At 33.1% G+C, this 20,114-nt stretch overlaps 1 protein-coding gene across 3 annotated transcripts in view; it reads right to left on the reverse strand.

Moving 5' to 3' along the window:
- KIF18A (kinesin family member 18A) overlaps positions 1 to 20,114 on the reverse strand; it is an 81,344-nt gene that overhangs the window by 20,422 nt on the left and 40,808 nt on the right. For all 3 annotated transcript variants that reach the window (XM_032641999.1, XM_032642001.1, XM_032642000.1), the window contains exon 13: positions 13,705 to 13,940. In XM_032641999.1, the coding sequence (XP_032497890.1) occupies positions 13,705 to 13,940 (236 nt within the window). The remainder of the gene's footprint in view (positions 1 to 13,704; positions 13,941 to 20,114) is intronic.

Raw genomic sequence — 20,114 nt, forward strand, 5'->3', positions numbered from 1 at the left:
TCAGTTTGCTTTCAGATATTTTAAGTGTCCTAAAGACCTCTAGCTTTAATGATGTGTCTTATACCTATCTTTATCTTTACATTTAGATTCCATACGAAGGTAAGATATACTTTAATTTCTTCACAGGTCTGTTGAGATATTCAGATGATTAAACAGAGAGGATACCACTTTAAGGATCAAGACATTTTCTATTACTGTTTTCAAATTAACTAGAATACATATAATTCTAAAGAACAGTTTGGGAACTTCCTGGAGAGAAAATGTTCATTGAAAAATAACTTTGGTATTGCTTTACTTATAAAGGTCTAACATAGTTATCTTGAAATTCAAGACGATCTCTTAGGGCTTTTTAACACCTCAAATAGTTGAAGGCACATATTAATAAAATAACAATATAATGCACCCTATTGTTGTTTTTATAGTTATAAAGCCTTTTTTAGCAAAAAATGCATAAACAATGCTAGAGATTTATTCATCAACTCCTTTAGGGAAGAGGTTTAGGGAAGAGGGTAGGCAATGAAAGTTATATGATTAAATAATATAACTTTTCAAAATGACTATGTCCTACAATTTAGACCAGGATTTGAAAAGTGATCAGAGACAGATCAGAGCTAATGAAAGATATAGAAAAGTCTCTCTTCTAAACCCTAGGGTAAATTTTGCTTAATGAATCCAATCCTAGTCTTTGTAATACTTAACCATTAATAGTTTAGGAAATATCTTAAAATATTTATATGGTGCTTTAAGGCATCATATATACAGCTGAAAATGTGCATTTCAGGATAAAGTGGTTTAGTGTTCTATTTATCTGTTCCTACATTATGACTAGAGATTCCCGCTTCAAAAAGTTTGTTTACTGTAAGTCCATAAAGAGACTTAAAAAGGAAGTCAGAAAAAAACATTTGTTGAGACTGCCAAGGTTTACAAGCCTTTCAAAGTCTTTTAAGTATTAAAACCACTTTCAAAATTAACTCTAAATGCAAGTGCTAAAATTGTGGATAGTGAAAAAATACAATTTTCATCAGTAGTATTCCAAATTCTAACACAATGTTACCTAGATTACAACATAAGAACATTAACATTTGTGTAGTCTGTGTAGCATTTTATAGAATAAAATATGCTATTAATATAAGCCACAGCTTAATATCAAAACAAAAACAGTAAAAATAGTAATAAAATTAGAATTAATTTGTCTGATCACTAAATTATATTTGCTAAGTGGTTAAAAGAAATTATGAACAAATATTTGATGACTGGTTAAGTGGTTAATGAAGAAGTAAACACAGTTTAGATATTAATCTGCCATTTGCCATCATTCCCCCAAACTTCTGAAATTTTAAGGAATATGATTAACTAATGGTGGTGCAATAAAAGCAATAAATTAGATATTTTGACTTTGTTAGTGAAATACAGGAGAGTCTCATAAAGAAGTATATGAAAAAGACATTTGAGAAATTGCCTATACCTCAAGAGAAACATATAAAAATGTATTTACTGGCTGCATTGTTCTTTAAGCTATTTAAGTCCACTTGTGAGCATAATCTAGTTTGCTTCATTATTTCAATCTTTCAAATATTTCATTTCTCCAAGAAGCTTATCCCACCGATTTGATTTAGGACTCTAAAATGTTTCCAGTAGAAAGCAGGAAAGAGTTGTTTCATGTCCGTCTTTCTAAAAGTAGTTTTAAGAAATGTCAGTATATTTTTACTTTTAAAAGATTTTTTTACAATATTTATTTTTTTGCTTATTATAAAAAGTTTCCTTAACGAGGCCATAGGATTAAATGTTACATATATTAATATAGGCCACTTCTTATATGATCCTACTAATACACAAGGATATTATATAATTTAAGATTATTATATAATATGCTAGTACATTAGTAGGAAAAAGAAATAAAGTGGTGGTGTAAATGAGCTAAATCTTCATCTCTTAGAATGAGCTGATAATACCTGAACATAGATGAATCAATAAACAGCAGTAAGCATACTGTTTAGAATTTGTTATACATCATCCAACATGCATTTTAATAGAAAATAGAAAAAACAGACTTGTTTTGTCTGTTTTCCTAAAAGCAGTTTTAGGAAATGTCAGTATATTTTTACTTTTAAATGAATTCTTTTAATTATTATAAGAAATGCCCTTAAATCAATGCATTATTAACAACAAGTCACATCTAAATAATTTTAAACCAATGCCCATTACAGAGGAAAAGGAAATTAAAACTTACACATGTTTCATAGTAGCAAAAAAAGAAAGGCCCAAGTAATAGAAACCCTTACTTTATGATATTCTTACATCATAAAAATCATATAGTTTGGCAATGTATATAGTTTTTTACTGAATTTCCACTTTAAAATGGTCATACTAATTCTTGATTAATTATAGGCCACCAGGAAAATCACAGTGGGGTTCATCTCAAACACAGAACCAGAATTTAGCACTATATGATATTAATGTTCACTTAAACTTTCCTACTTTATAATTTGTTGCTCACAGCAAGAAAAGTGATATGCTCATATATCAATCATATTTGTTGTTGGCATAACTAAAGTCCCTTATTGATTTACCAGGGGCAAGTCAGGTAAAGAAACCAAGCAATACAAAGTAATAACATATATAAATATGATTATAATGAAGACTTGAAAATACAAAATTTTCTTCACAGACCCAAAAATATGAATAGAAGGCACTATACCATTTCAACCCCTCAAAACTGAGATGTCATCTACCTACTACTACTACTAGAAGAAAGAAAACATAAATGTGAATTAAATAGATAAATACCTTTATAATTTAAAGTTGGGTTATGTAGAAATTAACCACCACCATAAATAAAAGAAAAATATGTGCCATATATGGCAAAGTGTTTAAAGCTCTTGTCTGTATATATATGTATATCTATGTATATACATATGTGGTCATCTATCTATCAAACAAAGTAAATAAGGAAAATGAAAGATAATAGAAAAATAAGACAAAGGAAATAAACAGGTAACTCAGAATGAAATACAAATGGACAAAAGCACATTAAAAAAATATTCACCTTCTATCCCCCTTTATCGGGGTGGACTGTACACTTATAATAGTTCTGGAGAATAACCTGACAATGCATATCAAATGCTTTAAAAATGTACAGACCCTCTGACCTAACTATTCTACTTTTGGGGGTCTTAGCCTAAGGAAATAATTAAACAAGTCGCAAAATATGCACACACACACACAGATGTCCAGTGGAGTGTTGCTTACAACAGCAAGAAAGGGGAAACAACTGAACGTTCATTAATAGGGGATTAGGTAAATATAATATGCAGGTAACAAAAGTTACTTAAATTCATATTTGATAGGAAAATGTGTGTATAACAAGGGGTTCTGTGAAAAAAAGCAAAACGAGGTTAAAACATTAGTGAAAGGGGCAATAAACCTAAAAATGATGAAAAAACTGTTTTCGACTGTCAATGAAGTTATAGTTTGTTGGGGAGAGGGAAGGTAAGATATGATAATTGTTATAACAATGGAATAAAAAATATAATGGAAATGTAAAAGAGTGTGTGCAGGCAAAGTGGGGAGGACTCATTAATGGGAAGGTTTCACAAAGAAGGCAGTATCTAAATTGGACTGTCAATGAGGATAAGGATCTTAATGTGCTAGGATGTGGGATGGAAAGAAAGTAGCACTCAAGATCGAGGGAGAAGCCTGGAAACTGTAGAGGCAAGAAAATGAAAGCATGTTTAAGAGGAGGTTGGGACACTGAGTGCCATAGGGAAGTGAGTCTGCATGGGGCTGGGAAAGCCTTTAAAGGTTCTTCTAAGTAAGGGGTCTGAACTTTGCTAGGAAGATCATTTTAGGGTGAAGAGTAGATTGTAGAGGGGGAGAGGTGAGAAATGGAAACTGTTCTAGATATCACTATAATTATTCATTTCTTACATCAACTCTTCTCAAAGTGTTTTAAAATAAACTGAATTAAGAATCATCACTCTATTCTCTGTTTAAATAAATCTCTAAAACACAAGTACTAACTGGCAATTTCATGTGGTTTCTTAGGTAGGAGGGGTCTATATTTATTTTTCAGCTTTTTGAAATATTCCACAGATGGTTCCTCTAAATAGAGAGACTAGATAATTTATCACTAATGAGTTAAAAATCCCCCTCTTAAAAAATGGGCAGGCCTTCTGGGGTCATTTTTGATGTGCCATATCATGTGTCCTGAATGATTTTACCCAGGGGAACTAATTTATCAAAAGCTTAAGACTGCAAATGTTAAAAGATTTACAGAGCCGTACGTTAGTGTAAAAAGCAGAATGCAGTATTTAGCAAACATGAGTCACAGGCTGCAAAGTAGGGTTCATGACAGGGAGACACTGATGAATGGGATTAGATCTAATTGAGGTTTGGTACAAAATGATGGCAAGGATTTTTCTTTTGCTAGCACTCATGTTAATATGTACGTGAGCAAGTATTTTGGGAAACTATGCTAAGTTAAAATTAGTTGGCAAAGTTCTAAAGTGAAATCAAATATTAATATATGCATTTCAATAAACACTTCTAGGCTACAAGTGATTGATACAATTACTGTACTAATCATAAATCTGGATTGTTTTTAACAGCCTTGTGACTCACGGAATTCGCAGATGCAAATGTACAGGTGAATGAATTTTAACTATTTAAAAGATAAATAACCTTAAGGTACTAGTGAATTAACCAAAACAATAAACATTTTATAATGTATTCATAAGACACTATTGTGGTTATTGCAGTAATTAATGCCTACAGAGATAATATCAGCTATTTACGAATATCACAAAGAGAGAATACATTTTAAGAACTGTTACAGTCCTTTAAATTAATCCAGCATTCTGAGTAATAAATCAACCATAACCTTTTGAAACCTGTCTCCGTGGGAAATAGCAGATACCATGTTTTCCTCTCCGTCTCATTTTCCTAGTATTCATGCTTATGTAAGATGGGAAAAAAGAAAACGACAATGCAAAGAACCTTTTAATTTACAGTAATATTTGCAGTTACAGGTGAATAACTGAACAATGCCTTGTGTACAAGGAGACTAAGGGCCAAACGAAATGTATTTAGGGCTTCAAAAAAGACTTTCATTGTCTATTGGCACTGATTAAATTTTGTTGCCAAATGGGAAGATATATGAAAGATTCAGTTTATAAGCATTTTGTTGCTTCATATTTATTATATGAGGAATTAGTATAGAGATCTTTTTTATAAAATGAAACATCTTTGTATTCAAGTAATTACAGGGGAAACAAACTTACATAAGAACCCTGTATTCAATCAGAATATCTGTACTATAAGAAACTGGTTCTACTAGTATCTTTTATTGTACTCTAAGATAAAATCACTGACATGGGGTGCAAAATTTAAGAAAAGGAAAGGTTAGAGACAGAAATATTACTAAATGTGAGTTTCCAGATGGATAATGAGGAAATCTTGACTTTTCATTTAATGTCAGAAATTTTATCAGTTCCATAATTAAACCCTGCTGCCGGCATCCCCACCCTGCATGGCACTCAGTGAGTGCTTTCTCTGTTTTCCAGACCCAAAATAGGTGCATGTTTTACTCCAAGTCAACAGACATGTAGTTTGGAAGCAAAGATTTTAAGTCAAATAAATATCTATCCCCAAATTAAGTACTGACATTGGTAAAGTATTAAAATTAACAAAATTAAAAAAGTTAATTTCTTCTTGAATAAGAAGTAATATAGGCTTATTAATATAAGAAAAATAAAAGTCTATATAACAAAAATATAAAAACTAAGGATATCTTTAATTAACAAATGTATAAGACATATATGAAGAAAATTCTAAAATTTTGCTGAGGAACATACAAGAGGGTATGCATATGGAGAGGCAAACTATTCTAGAGTGAGAAGATTTGACAGTAGGAAAATGTGAAGACAAAATTAATTTACAAAATTTTTAAAAGATTTTACTTCCTTGGAATCAGAAAAAAATGATTCTGACAGACATTTCTGAGTCAGGGACACTTTAAAAACAAAGAATAAAAAAAGGGGGACCAGCACTGCTATATGTCAAAAAATACTATAAACTATTAGTTTTTAAAATAATAGTTACTAGCTCTAGGATAGACAAATAGGCAAAATAATAAGATAAAAATCCAATAAACAGAATTACCTATGACTACTGTATGTAAATTAATGGTGCCATAAGGATAGACTGTCAATATATTATACAAGAATGACTAGCTCTTTGGAAAAAAATTAAGTTAGAGTCTTGCCTGTTAACATACGTCAAAATAAATTTGGAGTAAATGGAAGCAAAAATTAAAAAAACTTATAGGTGAAAAGGCCTTTTGAGGAATAATTCCAAAGGCAGGGGGGTAAAAAAAACCAAATGAAGCTATTTTATTAGATAAAAGTTTAAAATTTCAGTATTAAAAAGGACATCTCAAACAAAGTTAACAGTAAATGATAAACTTGAAGAATATACTTGCAACATGTATCTTACAGGAAAGAGTTAATATCCTTTGATGATCTCATCTAGTCCTATGGCTTTAAATATCATCTAAATGTTAACAATTCTCAAATTTATCTTTCAGTTTAGACTTCTAAACTCCAGATTCTTATATCCAACTGCTTACATGATATCTCCACTTGGATGTATCTTAGACAAATTTAAAATGCTCCAAATTGAACTCCTAATCTTCTGTCACCTCTACCCTATAAACCTGCTCCACCATCTCTTTTAAGGTGACTGGATTCTTTCAGTTGCGGAGTTCAGAAATCTTAGTCAATTTTGCCCTTTCTTTCTCTCACACCCCAAATCCAATTTGTCAGGAAATCCTGCTGGCTCTACCTTCAAAATATATTAGAATCTGACCACTTCTCACCAACTCCACTGCTACCAACCTGGTCGAGCTACCACCATCTTTTACTTGGGTTATTGCAGTGGTGTCTTAAGTTTCAACCCTTGCCATATGACAATCTATTCTCAACACAGAAACCAGAGGGATCTTATAAAAACATGACTAAGATATGTTACTTCTCTGCTTAGATCATGCCATAGTTCCGTTTAGTTCAGAGTAAAAGCCTATGTCCTTATAATGACCTACAAGGTTCTACATGATCTGCCTTTGTACTTTGATGTATCCTTACCATCAGATAAGTGCCTGGCACACAGTAAAAGTTCAATAAATATTACTGAATGAATGAATAAACATCCATATCTTAAGCTCTTGTAAATAAGTAACAATTTTTGCTATACATGACTATGTGAAAAAAAATGTTCAAATGATTGGCTAGGTCATTCACAGAAAATATATCCTTAAATAGATGGAAAAAAATACACTCAAGTATACTAGTAAGCAAAGAAAAAAACGGAAAGAAGATAATATTTATGACTATTAAAGTGGCAAAGAATCAATAATTAATTAGCAAAGACAAAAGAGGGAGAGAGATCCCCAGATTTAAAAGGATTTAATAGATACATCCCAACCAATGACAAAGTATGGGCCTTGTCTGGATACTGATATAAAAAAGCTATAAAAAGAAATCATTTACGGGACAATGGAGGAAATTTGAACACTGATGGCATTAGTTATGAAAAGGGCATTGTGTTTTCTTTTAGAGACACTAAGATGTAAACGGAAGAAATGATATGTTGCCTGAGTTTTCCTTCAAAATAATCCAGTGTAGATATAGATGGCGTGGAGGAAAGTAGGTGGGGTTCTCAAGACTAGCCATGAGATAATTCTTAAAGTTAGGTGATAGGTACAGTACATGAGGCTCAGTATAGTTTTCTTTGTATTTCTATGTGTGTTTGAAAATGATTTTCTAAAAATTAAAAATATTTTAACACCAACAGCTGGAGAAGTTAAAAGGAGCTCATTTTCTTTTCTTTTTTTTTAATCTTAAAAAGTATTTATTGGTTTCTCTGTAAGTGAATCAACTGGGTGTAAAGTGGCATAAACACAGCATTGAAAATCAGCTAAACCCCATAATAAAAATAAATTACAAAAAAACCCAAAAAAACAAAAAACCGAAAAACAAAGACAGTGAAAGAGAGAGAAATTCTTACAAAATTCGTTCAGGGGCTGTGATGCAACCTGGATTGACCACATCTAGACCCACACCTGGATGAGACATAAGTCTGGACACTCTTGGGGCTGAGAGGATTGGTGAGGTTGGGTGAGCAAATGCAGACCCTTTAAAGTAATACTGCATGGTACCCATTCCATGGGTCCCAAATCTCCAGGTTCAGGGGAATCTTCCTACAGCTAAAACATGCATGGGAAACCCAGAGGATGGTACACCGTGTGATCGGGAAAGGTTTCTAAAACGCACCTCATCTATTCATCTCCTGGTGCTCGGGTTCACCATTCCAGCCGCTTTACTAACAATCTCCCCACTTGGAGAATCAAGGAGCTCATTTTCTTACACTGTTGATGGGAGTTAAAATTGGTACAACCATATAGGAGAGGGAGAAGTTACTTAGCAATATATATTAGAAACTTTTAAAGAAGTGTAGATTTCTTGAGCCAGGAATTCCACTTTTAGGAATTTATCATAGGGGTAATCAGGCATGAGCACCAGGATAAATATATATTTGCTCACTACAATATTATTTATAATAATGAAAATTTATTAAACAACCTAAATTCCTAACAATAGAGTACAGATTATCAATTATAATCTCATCAGATTTTTAAAAACACAGTGTGTGTGTTTTAAATACAAAGAATGTAGCTGATCTAGTAAATACTTTTTAAAGCACCAGAAATAAAATATTCAAACCCCACAGCATTTAGTAATTTTGAAATCTAACAACAAAACCACTTGACATTACAGGAGTATAGGAAAAAAGTCAGTCGTACATGTATAAGCTTAAGATGAATGAGACACATTTGACTCATGTTTTGCTTGAGTTGAATTTTACTTCTAAAATTTGTTAAGACTATTTATTGATAAATTTTAGCAATATATGCTATTTGGCTATTGCTTCATGTCTTTAGAAATTCAAGAGTAAATTTCACTATTTATTTTTTAAAATGAACTATTTCAATATTCTAAGACTAAGAAAAATAAACATTTATAAATGGACTCACTTTATACCCCTTCCCTGTTATTCATCTTTGACTCTCTCTTCATAATGAATATAACATACATAATTCATGGAATGAACAAGACATATTAAGCAAATAGTTAATCTATAAAATCACTTGAATATTAAAATAATAAAGTAAGAACAAAACATAATAAAAACAAAACCCGCCTTCTGGTACATTTTCAGAAGAAAGTTCATGATTATAAAAGGTAACATAACCTCAATAGTCTTTCCTTTTGAATATGTTGTGAAAAAGAATTCAGAACCAAATAAATGTTTTGTTTTACTGTTGACAAGTATAGTCTACGCAATTACACTGTAAGTGAAATACAGATTTTTAAATAAGGGATAATGATCATCACATAGCAGGTGGTCAGTATTTCTCAATCTTGGTGTTAAAACTCTATTTCCTCTCCAACATCTTGAATGCACTATAAATAAAGAATCAAGGCCCCAAAGGTATGAGAGAATCTGAAAAAAAATCTTAAGTTTTCCTTCTAATGATCTCAACGAGGTCACTTCTGATGAGGATAATGCTTTATTAAGAGAAAAAGAATATACATATAACCCCAACTTGCCTGTCATCTTAATGTAAAGATATAGTATAGGAAACCTAATAATAAGAGACCTAGGTAATTCAGAGCAACCTCTCTACTGAAGGCAAGTAAAAAATCTGGACAAAATATAAAAAACACAGGCTTGAAGGCACAGGAGAGCTAACAAGATTATGAAGAATTATAGGCAGGTATCAGGAGGAAGTTGAAGGCTCAGGAAAGTAAGCTCTGCAATTACAGCTATTTTCCCCGCAAGGTTATTTGCTGATGCTGGAGGTGGCAGAACAGCTTAGTAGCATTGTTGAAAGCTTTGTAGGACTGGGATGCAGGAACCGGAATTTAGTGCCTACTAAAGGGAGTTCTTCCTAAACCCTCCCCAATTTGAGTTGGGGCACAGTTAAACTCCACAGGGTAAACTAGGAGTAGGCAGGTCCTCGCAGAAGCTGAAGTTCAGTTTCAAATTATCTCAGTCTCTAAAACTGGACTGAAATGATTTTAGACTGCTAATGCCAAAAGGAGCCTGGAATAAGCAAATATTAATCCTCTCTGAGGAAGACATTGTTATCAGAAGCCTCAAAGCATTTCTACAAACGATTCTGCAAATACATGTGGGATGCACAAAAATTATCATGCATTCAAGGAAATGCACGTGAAAGAAATCCAGCAGAAAGAGAACAGAAACAGACGCAGTGGGTTCTAGGCTTGGTAATTCTCAGGCACAGACTTCACCCACCGTATTCAGTGAGAATTTCTGCAAAGAAATGGAAACTATAAAGAAAGAATCAAATGGAAATTCTGGAATTGAAATATAACTGAGATAGGGAACTTGATGGATTTAAGAACCATTTGACACAGCTGAAAAGAGAAACTACAGAATATGTGAAAAGAAATTTCCAGGAAGAGAAAAAACAATGAAAAGCAGAAGAGAGTAAAAGTCATAGCTAAGACAATAAGAAGGTACCATGTAATATAATTGGAGTCTCAGAAGTAGAGAAGAGAATAAAAGTGGCAGAAGCAATATTTGCAGATATAATGGTTAAGAACTTTACAAAACTGCTGAAAAATAATGCAGACACAAATTCAGAGAGTCCTGTGAACCCAAGTAAGAGAGGGAGGAATAAAATAACATTTAGGCACAATACAGCAAAACTACTAAGACTCCAAAGACAAAGAGAAAACATTTTAGGAAGCCAGAAGTCAGATTATATTCAAAGGAGCAACACTTAGAATGAAAGCTGGCTACAAAAGCAACAACAAAAACCAGAAGATAATGAATGATATCTTTAAAGTGCTAAAATAGAAGAACACCAAACTGGAATTCTGTACCCAGCTAAACAGTCTTCAAGAAAATAAGTAAGATACATACATCTTCAGAAGTAATTGAGGTTATGAAATTTAAGATAGGGAGATTATTTTAGATTACCTGATGGGCTCAATCTAACCATATGAGCGCTTAAAAGCAAAAACTTTCTCTAACTGTAGGCAGAAGAGATGAGGCAGAAGGGAAGGTAAGAGAGATCTGAAGCATGAGAATGACTTGACCTGCTTTTGTTGGCTAGGAGATGAAGTGATGAAGAGGGCCACATGCTAGGGAATAGGGGTGACCTCTAAAAACTGAGTGCCTGCACAATGCCAGGTACTTTAGCAAGTTTGGACTTGCTCTGAATTCGAGCTGCCTGGCCAATAGCCAACAAGAAAACAGGGACCTCAGCCCTACAGCCACACAGAATTGAATTCTGCAAACAACCGGCATGAGCTTCGAAGCACATTCTCCCCCAGAAACTCCAGACAGGAGACCCAACTAGCTGACACCTTGATTATAGCCTGTGATACTTGAGGCAGAGTAACCAACTGAGCCTGCTGGACTTCCAATCTACAGAACTCTGAGATAATAAATCAGTGTTATTTTAAGTTGATATGTTTGTATTAATTTTTTAGCGTTGCAATAGAAGCCTGATATAAATGGAAAAATCCACAGTAAAAGATGAAGTTTTTAATAGTTCACCTCAGTATTTGATAGAACATGAATTAAAAAATAAGTCAGTAAGAACAAGATTTGAAGAACACAACCAATTTGACCTGACTTAATATATTCTTTAAAAGCATAATTGAAACATTTACACCAACTCTATGCTGGGCTTTAAAGAAGTCTCCACAAACTTCAAAGAATTAAAATCACTAAAAATAAGAGTTGCAAATTTAAAAAGAATATACATTAATTTAGTGTTACTGTTTTTACTTTGGGTTAAGGTAAAGATGAGACATAAACAAATGTAAAATCTCATAAACATTTGTATAAGAAAACTTTTGGAGAGTTTGACAGATCATCTTAATTAAAAAAAATTATTTGTTCTCTGACCCAGCAAATTAGTTCCTAGGCAACTAGTACACATGCAGACACGGGAATACAGTAGTCTCCCCTTAACCAAGGGGGAAAACATTCCAAGACTACCAGTGGATACCTGAAACTGCAGATAGCACTGAACCATGTGTTTACTATGTTTTTTTTTTTTTGCCTATACATATCTACCTAAGGTAAAGTGTAATTTATAAATTAGGCACAGTAAGAGATTAACAACAACAATTAATAATAAAATAGAACAATTCTAACAATATACTGTAATAAAAGTTTGTAACTGTGGACTCACTCTCTCAAAATATCTTACTGTACAAATTTAATGCCTTTTCCATCTGAACTAAGCACTTACCATGCATTGTGGCCATAACTTTTGCAATTTGAGGTTCAAGAGCAAAACTAACATGAATTTCTTCTTCCTTCTTCATGGCTTCATGGATAGAGTATTCGCTCTTCTCATAAATTTTAGCAACCACAGCACGTGATTTATTTTTCTTTCCTTATTAAGTCTAGAATTTTCACCTTTTCACTTAAAAGAAGCTCTTTATGGCTTCTCTATGGCAAACCCAAATTGCTAGCATCACTACTCTTGCACTTTGCGGCCATTATTAAGTAAAACAATGGTTACTTAAATACAAGCACTGCAACACTGTGACAGTCGATCTGATAGCCAAGATGGCTACTAAATGACAAATGGGAAGAATATGATGGACAAAGAGATGATTCACATCCTGGGAAGGACAGAGTAGGGCAGCATGAGATTTTATCATGATACTCAGAACAGTGTGCAATTTAAACCTTATAAAGTTTTTATTTCTGAAATTTTCCATTTAACATTTTTGGACCTCAGCTTACTGCAAGTAACTGAAATGGTGGAAAGTGAAACTGCAGATAACTACTGTATATGGGCATGCTCTCTGTTCACCAATAGAACAATGGTTAAGTAAATGATGGTACATCAATTCTCACAACTATTAAAAAACATGCTAGATTCTTTACGTATGCACCCTAAAACTGTTCAAATAAACTAAACAAATAAAAACAGTTGTAGTTTAATATATATACAATATGCTAGCATTCATGTGAAATGTAACAAAAAGCTAATGAGTTAATTATCTAATACAAATATTATACACACACTGTAATGATAACCAAACTGTTAATAGGCATTCATCTCTAAGATAGCACAGAAAATTGAGGTTCTGGGAAAAGTTGAAGAGGGCACTCTACTGCTATAGAATCTGAATATTTTAAAACCAAGATTATATGTTAGTTTTTCAATTAAAATGTCCCATGCACACTTTTATGAGAGCAGAGACATCAAGTGATCTGCCAACAGAAAAACAGTAAATTCTACAGTTAGTTGATCTTAAGAACATACAAGATTGTTATGTATTACAGAATATAATATTCTTAATTATAATCTTCAGTCTTTAACAGAGGTTAAATTTTAAAGAAGCGTGGAAGTAAAATTATCTTATCAAAAAAAGGTAAAATAAAATAACTTTACTGCTAGAATTATTTAGAACATCAAGCATACTTACTCTTATACCTTTGAAAGATACTGGTTAATTGAAATGATTCTGAAGTTAATTCTCCCATTTTCACAAAATAGCAAACCTACTAAAAAACTTGATTGATATTGTAACAGAGGCTACTCCTTAGAAATAATGTTTATTTACTTAATGAAATAAAATCTGTACTTACAACAAGGAGAAGACTGAACTGGTCCAAGTTGTGGAAAGGTCATAAGAATAGAAACCCCTGGTAGATCATTTTGCTTTGCATGTTCAGTAGTTTGGTCAGCCCAAACGACCACTTTCTTCCTCTCTACCAAATGTTCAATTTCTTTGAAGTCAGACTCAAAAGTAGCATTTAACAGGCCAGATTCTTTTAATGCACAATACTGTTTTCTTAGGGCTGGAAGTAAAGCATTCAATACTCTGCATACAGAAGGTGACAAGAAAAGAAAGATAAATACTAAATTTTAAATACATTATTATGGTTCTATGCAACATCCAAAGTAATAGCAGATGATTAAAATGGTTCCCTGTACATATTTTCCTTTAGAATATTTCAATCAAATACCTCAAATATTCTTAATACATTAAGTATAGATTGGAAAGAATGTTGGATGGGAATTACAAGCACCAGGCTGTAGTCTCAGCAAGTCTTCACTTGCTTCTATATGACCTTGGATAAGGCACTACCTGAGGTTTCTCCTCTGTAATGTGGGGTACGACTGGACAGCCACTACTTTCAATAGGAGATTGTTTTCAGAACTATGCAAAGCATAATGTGGTTTACAAATCAAAAGTAGTGTTGTTATTGTTAGTAAATACTATGAGATTGAAATGAAATATTAATACACTGTCAAACGATGAAGGTCAATTTAGGTATATAAGATTTAAAAAATAAAAAATGAACAAAAGTCAACTTTCCTTGAAGTTAGCTCTTCATGAGCTAAAGCAATAGCTTTCAAAGCCATTCGAAGGAAGAATTGTGGAAAAGTATGGTGGGTACAGGAAAATGATGGGGCATTGGATTCTTGGCTCTGATTCAAAATCTCGCCTATTGCTGTCAATCAGAGCAGTACTAAATGCATCTTTTTATGTATTAGACCTCCATGAAGAGTGTTCACTGAAGAAATGCCAGAACTAAAAGTTATAAGTGGTTCCTAACTTTTATATCAACGAAGACATCAAACAACATGAATAATCTTGAAATGACTTAGTCCTGGTGTTCCAGCTGACTCATAACATCCAGAAGAATAGAACCATCTGAAGTAGGAATAGGGCAGTGGGAGAAGAATAGGCACTAATTTTAACACTTAAGGAAATAACTGCTTTATTATCTAAGAATCTTAAATATTTAGATAGCAGTACAAATAGTCTGTGACATTTTTCTTTTTGGTGATAGTGGGGAGTATGCCATTTAAGCCAAGTAGGTAACAATTGTAGGGAAAAGTCATTAATCAGAAAGTCAATAAAAACAGTTATTTACAACTGCTTTCCTTTTGGAAAGTCTAGAATTTTGATTCACCCTGCTAGGCACAGGGCACCTATTCAACCAGCTCCCAATAAAAATCCAGGACACTAAGTGTCAGCCTAACGAGATTCCAAAGTAGACATCATTTCACATGGGTCATTACAACTTTTTTCTGGAGAACTTAAGCACAACTATGTGGGCCCACTGGATGAGGACACTTGAAAGCTTACCACTAACTGGTTTCCTTTGTTCTTTGCCCCATTCACCTTTGCCTTTTGCTGATTTTGTTTTGTATGCTTTTACTCTAATAAATCATAACTATGGAGTCAACTATATGATGGGCTCTGTGAGTCATCCTAGTAAATTATCAAACATGGAGGTGGTCTCAGGGACCCAGGACATATGTTATTTATATATATATGTGTGCATGTATGTATGTTTGTATGTATTTATGCATTCATAAATTTATTTTTAAGTTTTTGGACTCGATATTGATATATATTGCAAAATGATCATCACAATAAGTCTAGTTAACATCTGTCACAGAATTCTTTTTCTTCTGATGAGAACTTTTAAGATCTACTTTCTTGGCAACTTTCAAATATGCAGTACAGTATTATTAACCATAGTTGCCATGCTGTACATTACATCTCCATGATTTACTTAATAACTGGAAATTTGTACTTTGTGACTCCCTTGACCAATTCCCCATCCCTGCCCCCAACACCCCACCACCAACCTGTATAATCTGTTCTCTGTATCTATAAACTTGGGTTTTGTTTTTGTAGCAATGAACACAGGTGTGCTTTATATTTTGTGTTAGTGTTTTCATTTTCTTTGAATAAATACCCAGAAGTGGAACTGCTGTATTATATGACAGTTATTTTTACCTGCCTATGTTTTCTACTCAGGGTTTTATGGTTTCAGATCTTACGTACAAGTTTTTAATCTATTTTGAGTTCATACAATTTTGTGTATGGTGTAAGATATCCTTTGGCTTGTTGCTGTGCACTTTTCCCAGCACCATTTATTGAAGAGACTATCCATTCCCTATTGTATATTCTTGGCACCTTTGTTGTAAATTAATTGACCATATATGCATGGGATTATTTCTGGGATCTCTATTCTGTTCCATTGATCTATGTGTCTGCTTTTGTGCCAGTACTATGCTGTTTTGATTATTATTGCTTTGTAGTATAGTTTTAAATTGGGAGTGTGGTCCCTCACACTTTGTCTTTCTCAAGAATGCTTTGGTTATTTGGAGTCTTTTGTGGTTCCACACAAATTTTAGAATTGTTTGTTCTAGTTCTGTGAAAAATGCCATTGAGTATTGATAGGGATTGTTCTAAATCTGTAGATTGCTTTGGGTAGTATGGACATTGTAACAATACTAATTCTTCCAATCCATAAGCATGGAATATATTTCCATTTATTTGTGTCTTCTTCAATTTCTTTCATGAATGTCTTATAGTTTTCAGTGTACAGGTCTTTCCCCTCCTTGGTTAAATTTATTCCTAGGTATTTTATTCTTTTTGGTGCAATTGTAATGGAATTGTTTTCTCAATTTTCTTTTTGATAGTTTGCTATTAGTGTATAGAAACACAACAGATTTCTGTATACTGACTTTTGTATCCTGCAACTTTACTGAATTTGTTTATTCTAATAGTTTTTTGGTGTGTCCTCAGAGTTTTCTGTTTATAATATCATGTCATTGGCAAAAGTGACAGTTTTACTCCTTCCTTTTGAATTTAGATGCCTTTTATTTCTTTTTCTTGTCTGACTGCTGTGGCTGGGACTTCTAATACTATTTTTTTTAAAGTTAATTTTTATTGGGGTATAGTTGATTTAAAATGTTGTGTTAGTTTCTGCTGTTCAGCAAAGTGAATGAGTTATACATATACATATATCCACTATTTTTTAGATTCTTTTCCCATGTAGGTCATTACAGAATATTGAATAGAGTTCCCTGTGATATACAGTAGGTTCTTATTAGTTATCTATTTTATATACAGTAGTGTGTACATGTTGAATAAAAGTGGCAAGAGTGGGCATCTTTGTCTTCTTCCTGATCTTAGAGGAAAAGCTTTTCAGCTTTTCACCACTGAGTATGATGTTAGCTGTTGGCATGTCATATATGGTCTTTATTATGTTGAAGTATGTTCCCTCTATAATCACTTTGTTGCAAGTTTAATCATAAATGGATATTAAATTTTGTCACATGCTTTTCCTGCATCTATTGAGATGATCACATGATGCCTTATCCTTCATTTTGTTATCACACTGATTGATTTGCAGATGCGGAACTATCCTTGCATCTCTGGAATAAACCCCACTTGATTGTGGTGTATGATCCTTTTAAAGTATTGTATTGGTCAATTTGGTTTGCTAATATTTTGTTGAGGATTTTTGCGTCTATGTTCATCAGGGATATTGGCCTGAAATTTTCTTCTCTTGTTCTATCCTTGTCTGGCTTTGGTGTCAGGGTAATGCTAGCCTATAAATGAGTTTGGAAGTGTTCCCTCCTCTTCTAATTTTTAATTGAAAGAGTTTGAGAAGAATTGGTATTAACTTTTCTTTGAATGTTTGATAGAATTAACCAGTAAAGCCATCTGGTCCTGAACTTTTGCTTGTAGGAAGGTTTTTAAGTACCAATTCAATCTCCTTACTAGTAATTGGTCTGCTCAGATTTCTTATTTCTTCATGAGTCAGTCTTGGTAGGTTGTATATTTCTAGCAATTTATCCATTTCTAGGTTGTCCAATTTGTTGCTATATAATTGTAGTAGTCTCTAAGGATCCTTTGTATTTGTGTAGTATCAGTTGTAACATCTCCACTTTTACTTCTGATTTTATTTATCTGAGCCTTCTCTCTGTTTTTCTCCATGAGTCTAGATAAAGGTTTGTCAATTTTATCTTTTCAAAGAAGCAGCTCTTGGTTTCATTGATCTTTTTTGTTGTATTTTAGTCTCTATTTCACTTATTTCTGCTCCAAGCTGTGCTATTTCCTTCCTACTACTAACGTTGGGCTTTATTCTTGTTTTTCTGTTTGTCTATTTTTTGATTTTGCTTTTGACTTCTTTGATGAACTGGTTGTTCAGTAGCATGTTGTTTAATCACTTGTTTGTAAAATTTCCAGTTTTCTTTTTGGAATCATTTCTAGTTTTATACCACTGTGGTCAGAAAATATGCTTAATATGATTTCAATCTTCTTAGATCTGTTAAGACTTATTTTGTGGCCTAAGATATGATCTATCCTGGAGAATGTCACATGTGCAGTTTAGAAGAATGTATATTCAGTGGCTTTTGTATGGAATGTTCTTTATATATCTGTAAAGTTTGTCTACTGTAACATGTTGTTTAAGGAAGATGTTTCCTTATTGATTTTCTGTCTGGATGACCCATCCATTGATGTGAGTGGGGTATTAAAGTCCCTTATTCTTATTGTATTGCTGTCTATTTCTCATTATGTTATTAATATTTGCTTTATATATTTAGGTTCTCCTATGTCAGGTGCATAAATATTTACAAATGTTATATCCTCTTGTTGGATTGACCTCCTTTATCATTATGTAATGCTGATCTTTGTCTCTTATTACAGTCTTTGTTTTAAAACCTATTTTGTCTGATATAAGTATAGCTACCCCAGCTTTCTTTTGGTTTCCATTTGCATGGGATACCTTTTTCCATCCCTTAACTTTCAGTCTGTGAATTGTCTTTATGTCTGAAATGAGTCTCTTGTAGGCAGCATATAGATGGGGCTTGTTTTTATATCCATTCAGCCACTGTCTTTCGACTGGAGCATTTAGTACATTTACATGTAAAGTAATTATTAACAGGTATGTACTTACTGCCATTTTATTAATTCTTTTTTGGCTGTTTGGTAGTTCCTCCGTCCCTTTCTTCTCTTGTTCTCTTCCTTTGTGGTTTGATGACTGTCTTTAGCGGCATGCTTAATTCCTTTCTTATTATTTTTTGTGCATCTACTCTAGGTTTTTTTGTGGTACGAGGGCCTCTCACTGTTGTGGCCTCTCCCGTTGTGGAGCACAGGCTCTGGACGCGCAGGATCAGCGACCATGGCTCACGGGCCCAGCCGCTCCGTGGCATGTGGGATCTTCCCGGACTGGGGCACGAACCCGTGTCCCCTGCATTGGCAGGTGGACTCTCAACCACTGCGCCACCAGGGAAGCCCTCTATTATGGGTTTTTGCTTGGAAGTTTCCATGAGGCTTACATATAACAACAAATTTAAAACAGTCTATTTAAAGCTGGTAGCCACTTAAATTCGAATGCATTCTCAAGGTCTACGTTTTCATCCCCCACCACATTTTATGTTTTTGACGTTATATTTTATATCTTTTTATCTTGTATATTCCTTAAGGAATTATTGTAGTTAGTTATTTTTACTACTTTCTTCTTTTAACCTTCATACTAGCTTTATAAGTGATTGATGAACTCCTTTAGCTCTTGCTTGTATGGAAAACTCTTTTATTTCTTCTTCAATTCTGAATGATAACTTTGCGAGGTAGTCTTATTGGTTGAAAATTTTTTTCTTTCAGCACTCTGAATATATACTAAATCTTTTTGTTTGTTTGTTTCCACTCTATAAGCTCAGGTTAAGACAGTTCATCACACCTATTATTTTTTGTTATTTAATCCTTTTAAAATTGTTATAGGGAAAGTATAATTTAACATATAAGAAAACTAAGGGTTAGTGAGGTAAAATAATTTATGCAAGGTTATAGTGCTCATATAAACTAGAATTCAAGACCAACTCTAAAACTCATACTCTTTCTACTATATTGTATTGCCTCTGTAATGCTCTGGTTCACCAATTTTCAAAGTTAGAAATCTTTTTGCCCATTTTGAGGCAAAAATGTATCTTAAATATATTAATCTATTTGTATGGTATATCAAATACAGTATGGTCAAAATAAATTAATGTTTCTTTGATAACTTTAACTCTTGCAGGTGGTGTGAGTACAAGTAAATGAATGTTCAATGTATGCTCTAGGTATAAATATAGAAAGTATGGGGAGAGCAGGGTGAGCTTCTATCCACAGGATAATATTTCCCTAAAGTTTTTCCTTCCCTTTTTCTTATTCTTTTAAAAAATAACTATGCTAATATAATTT

This window comes from Phocoena sinus, chromosome 8, assembly GCF_008692025.1.
Source record: "Phocoena sinus isolate mPhoSin1 chromosome 8, mPhoSin1.pri, whole genome shotgun sequence".
Lineage (NCBI taxonomy): Eukaryota > Metazoa > Chordata > Mammalia > Artiodactyla > Phocoenidae > Phocoena > Phocoena sinus.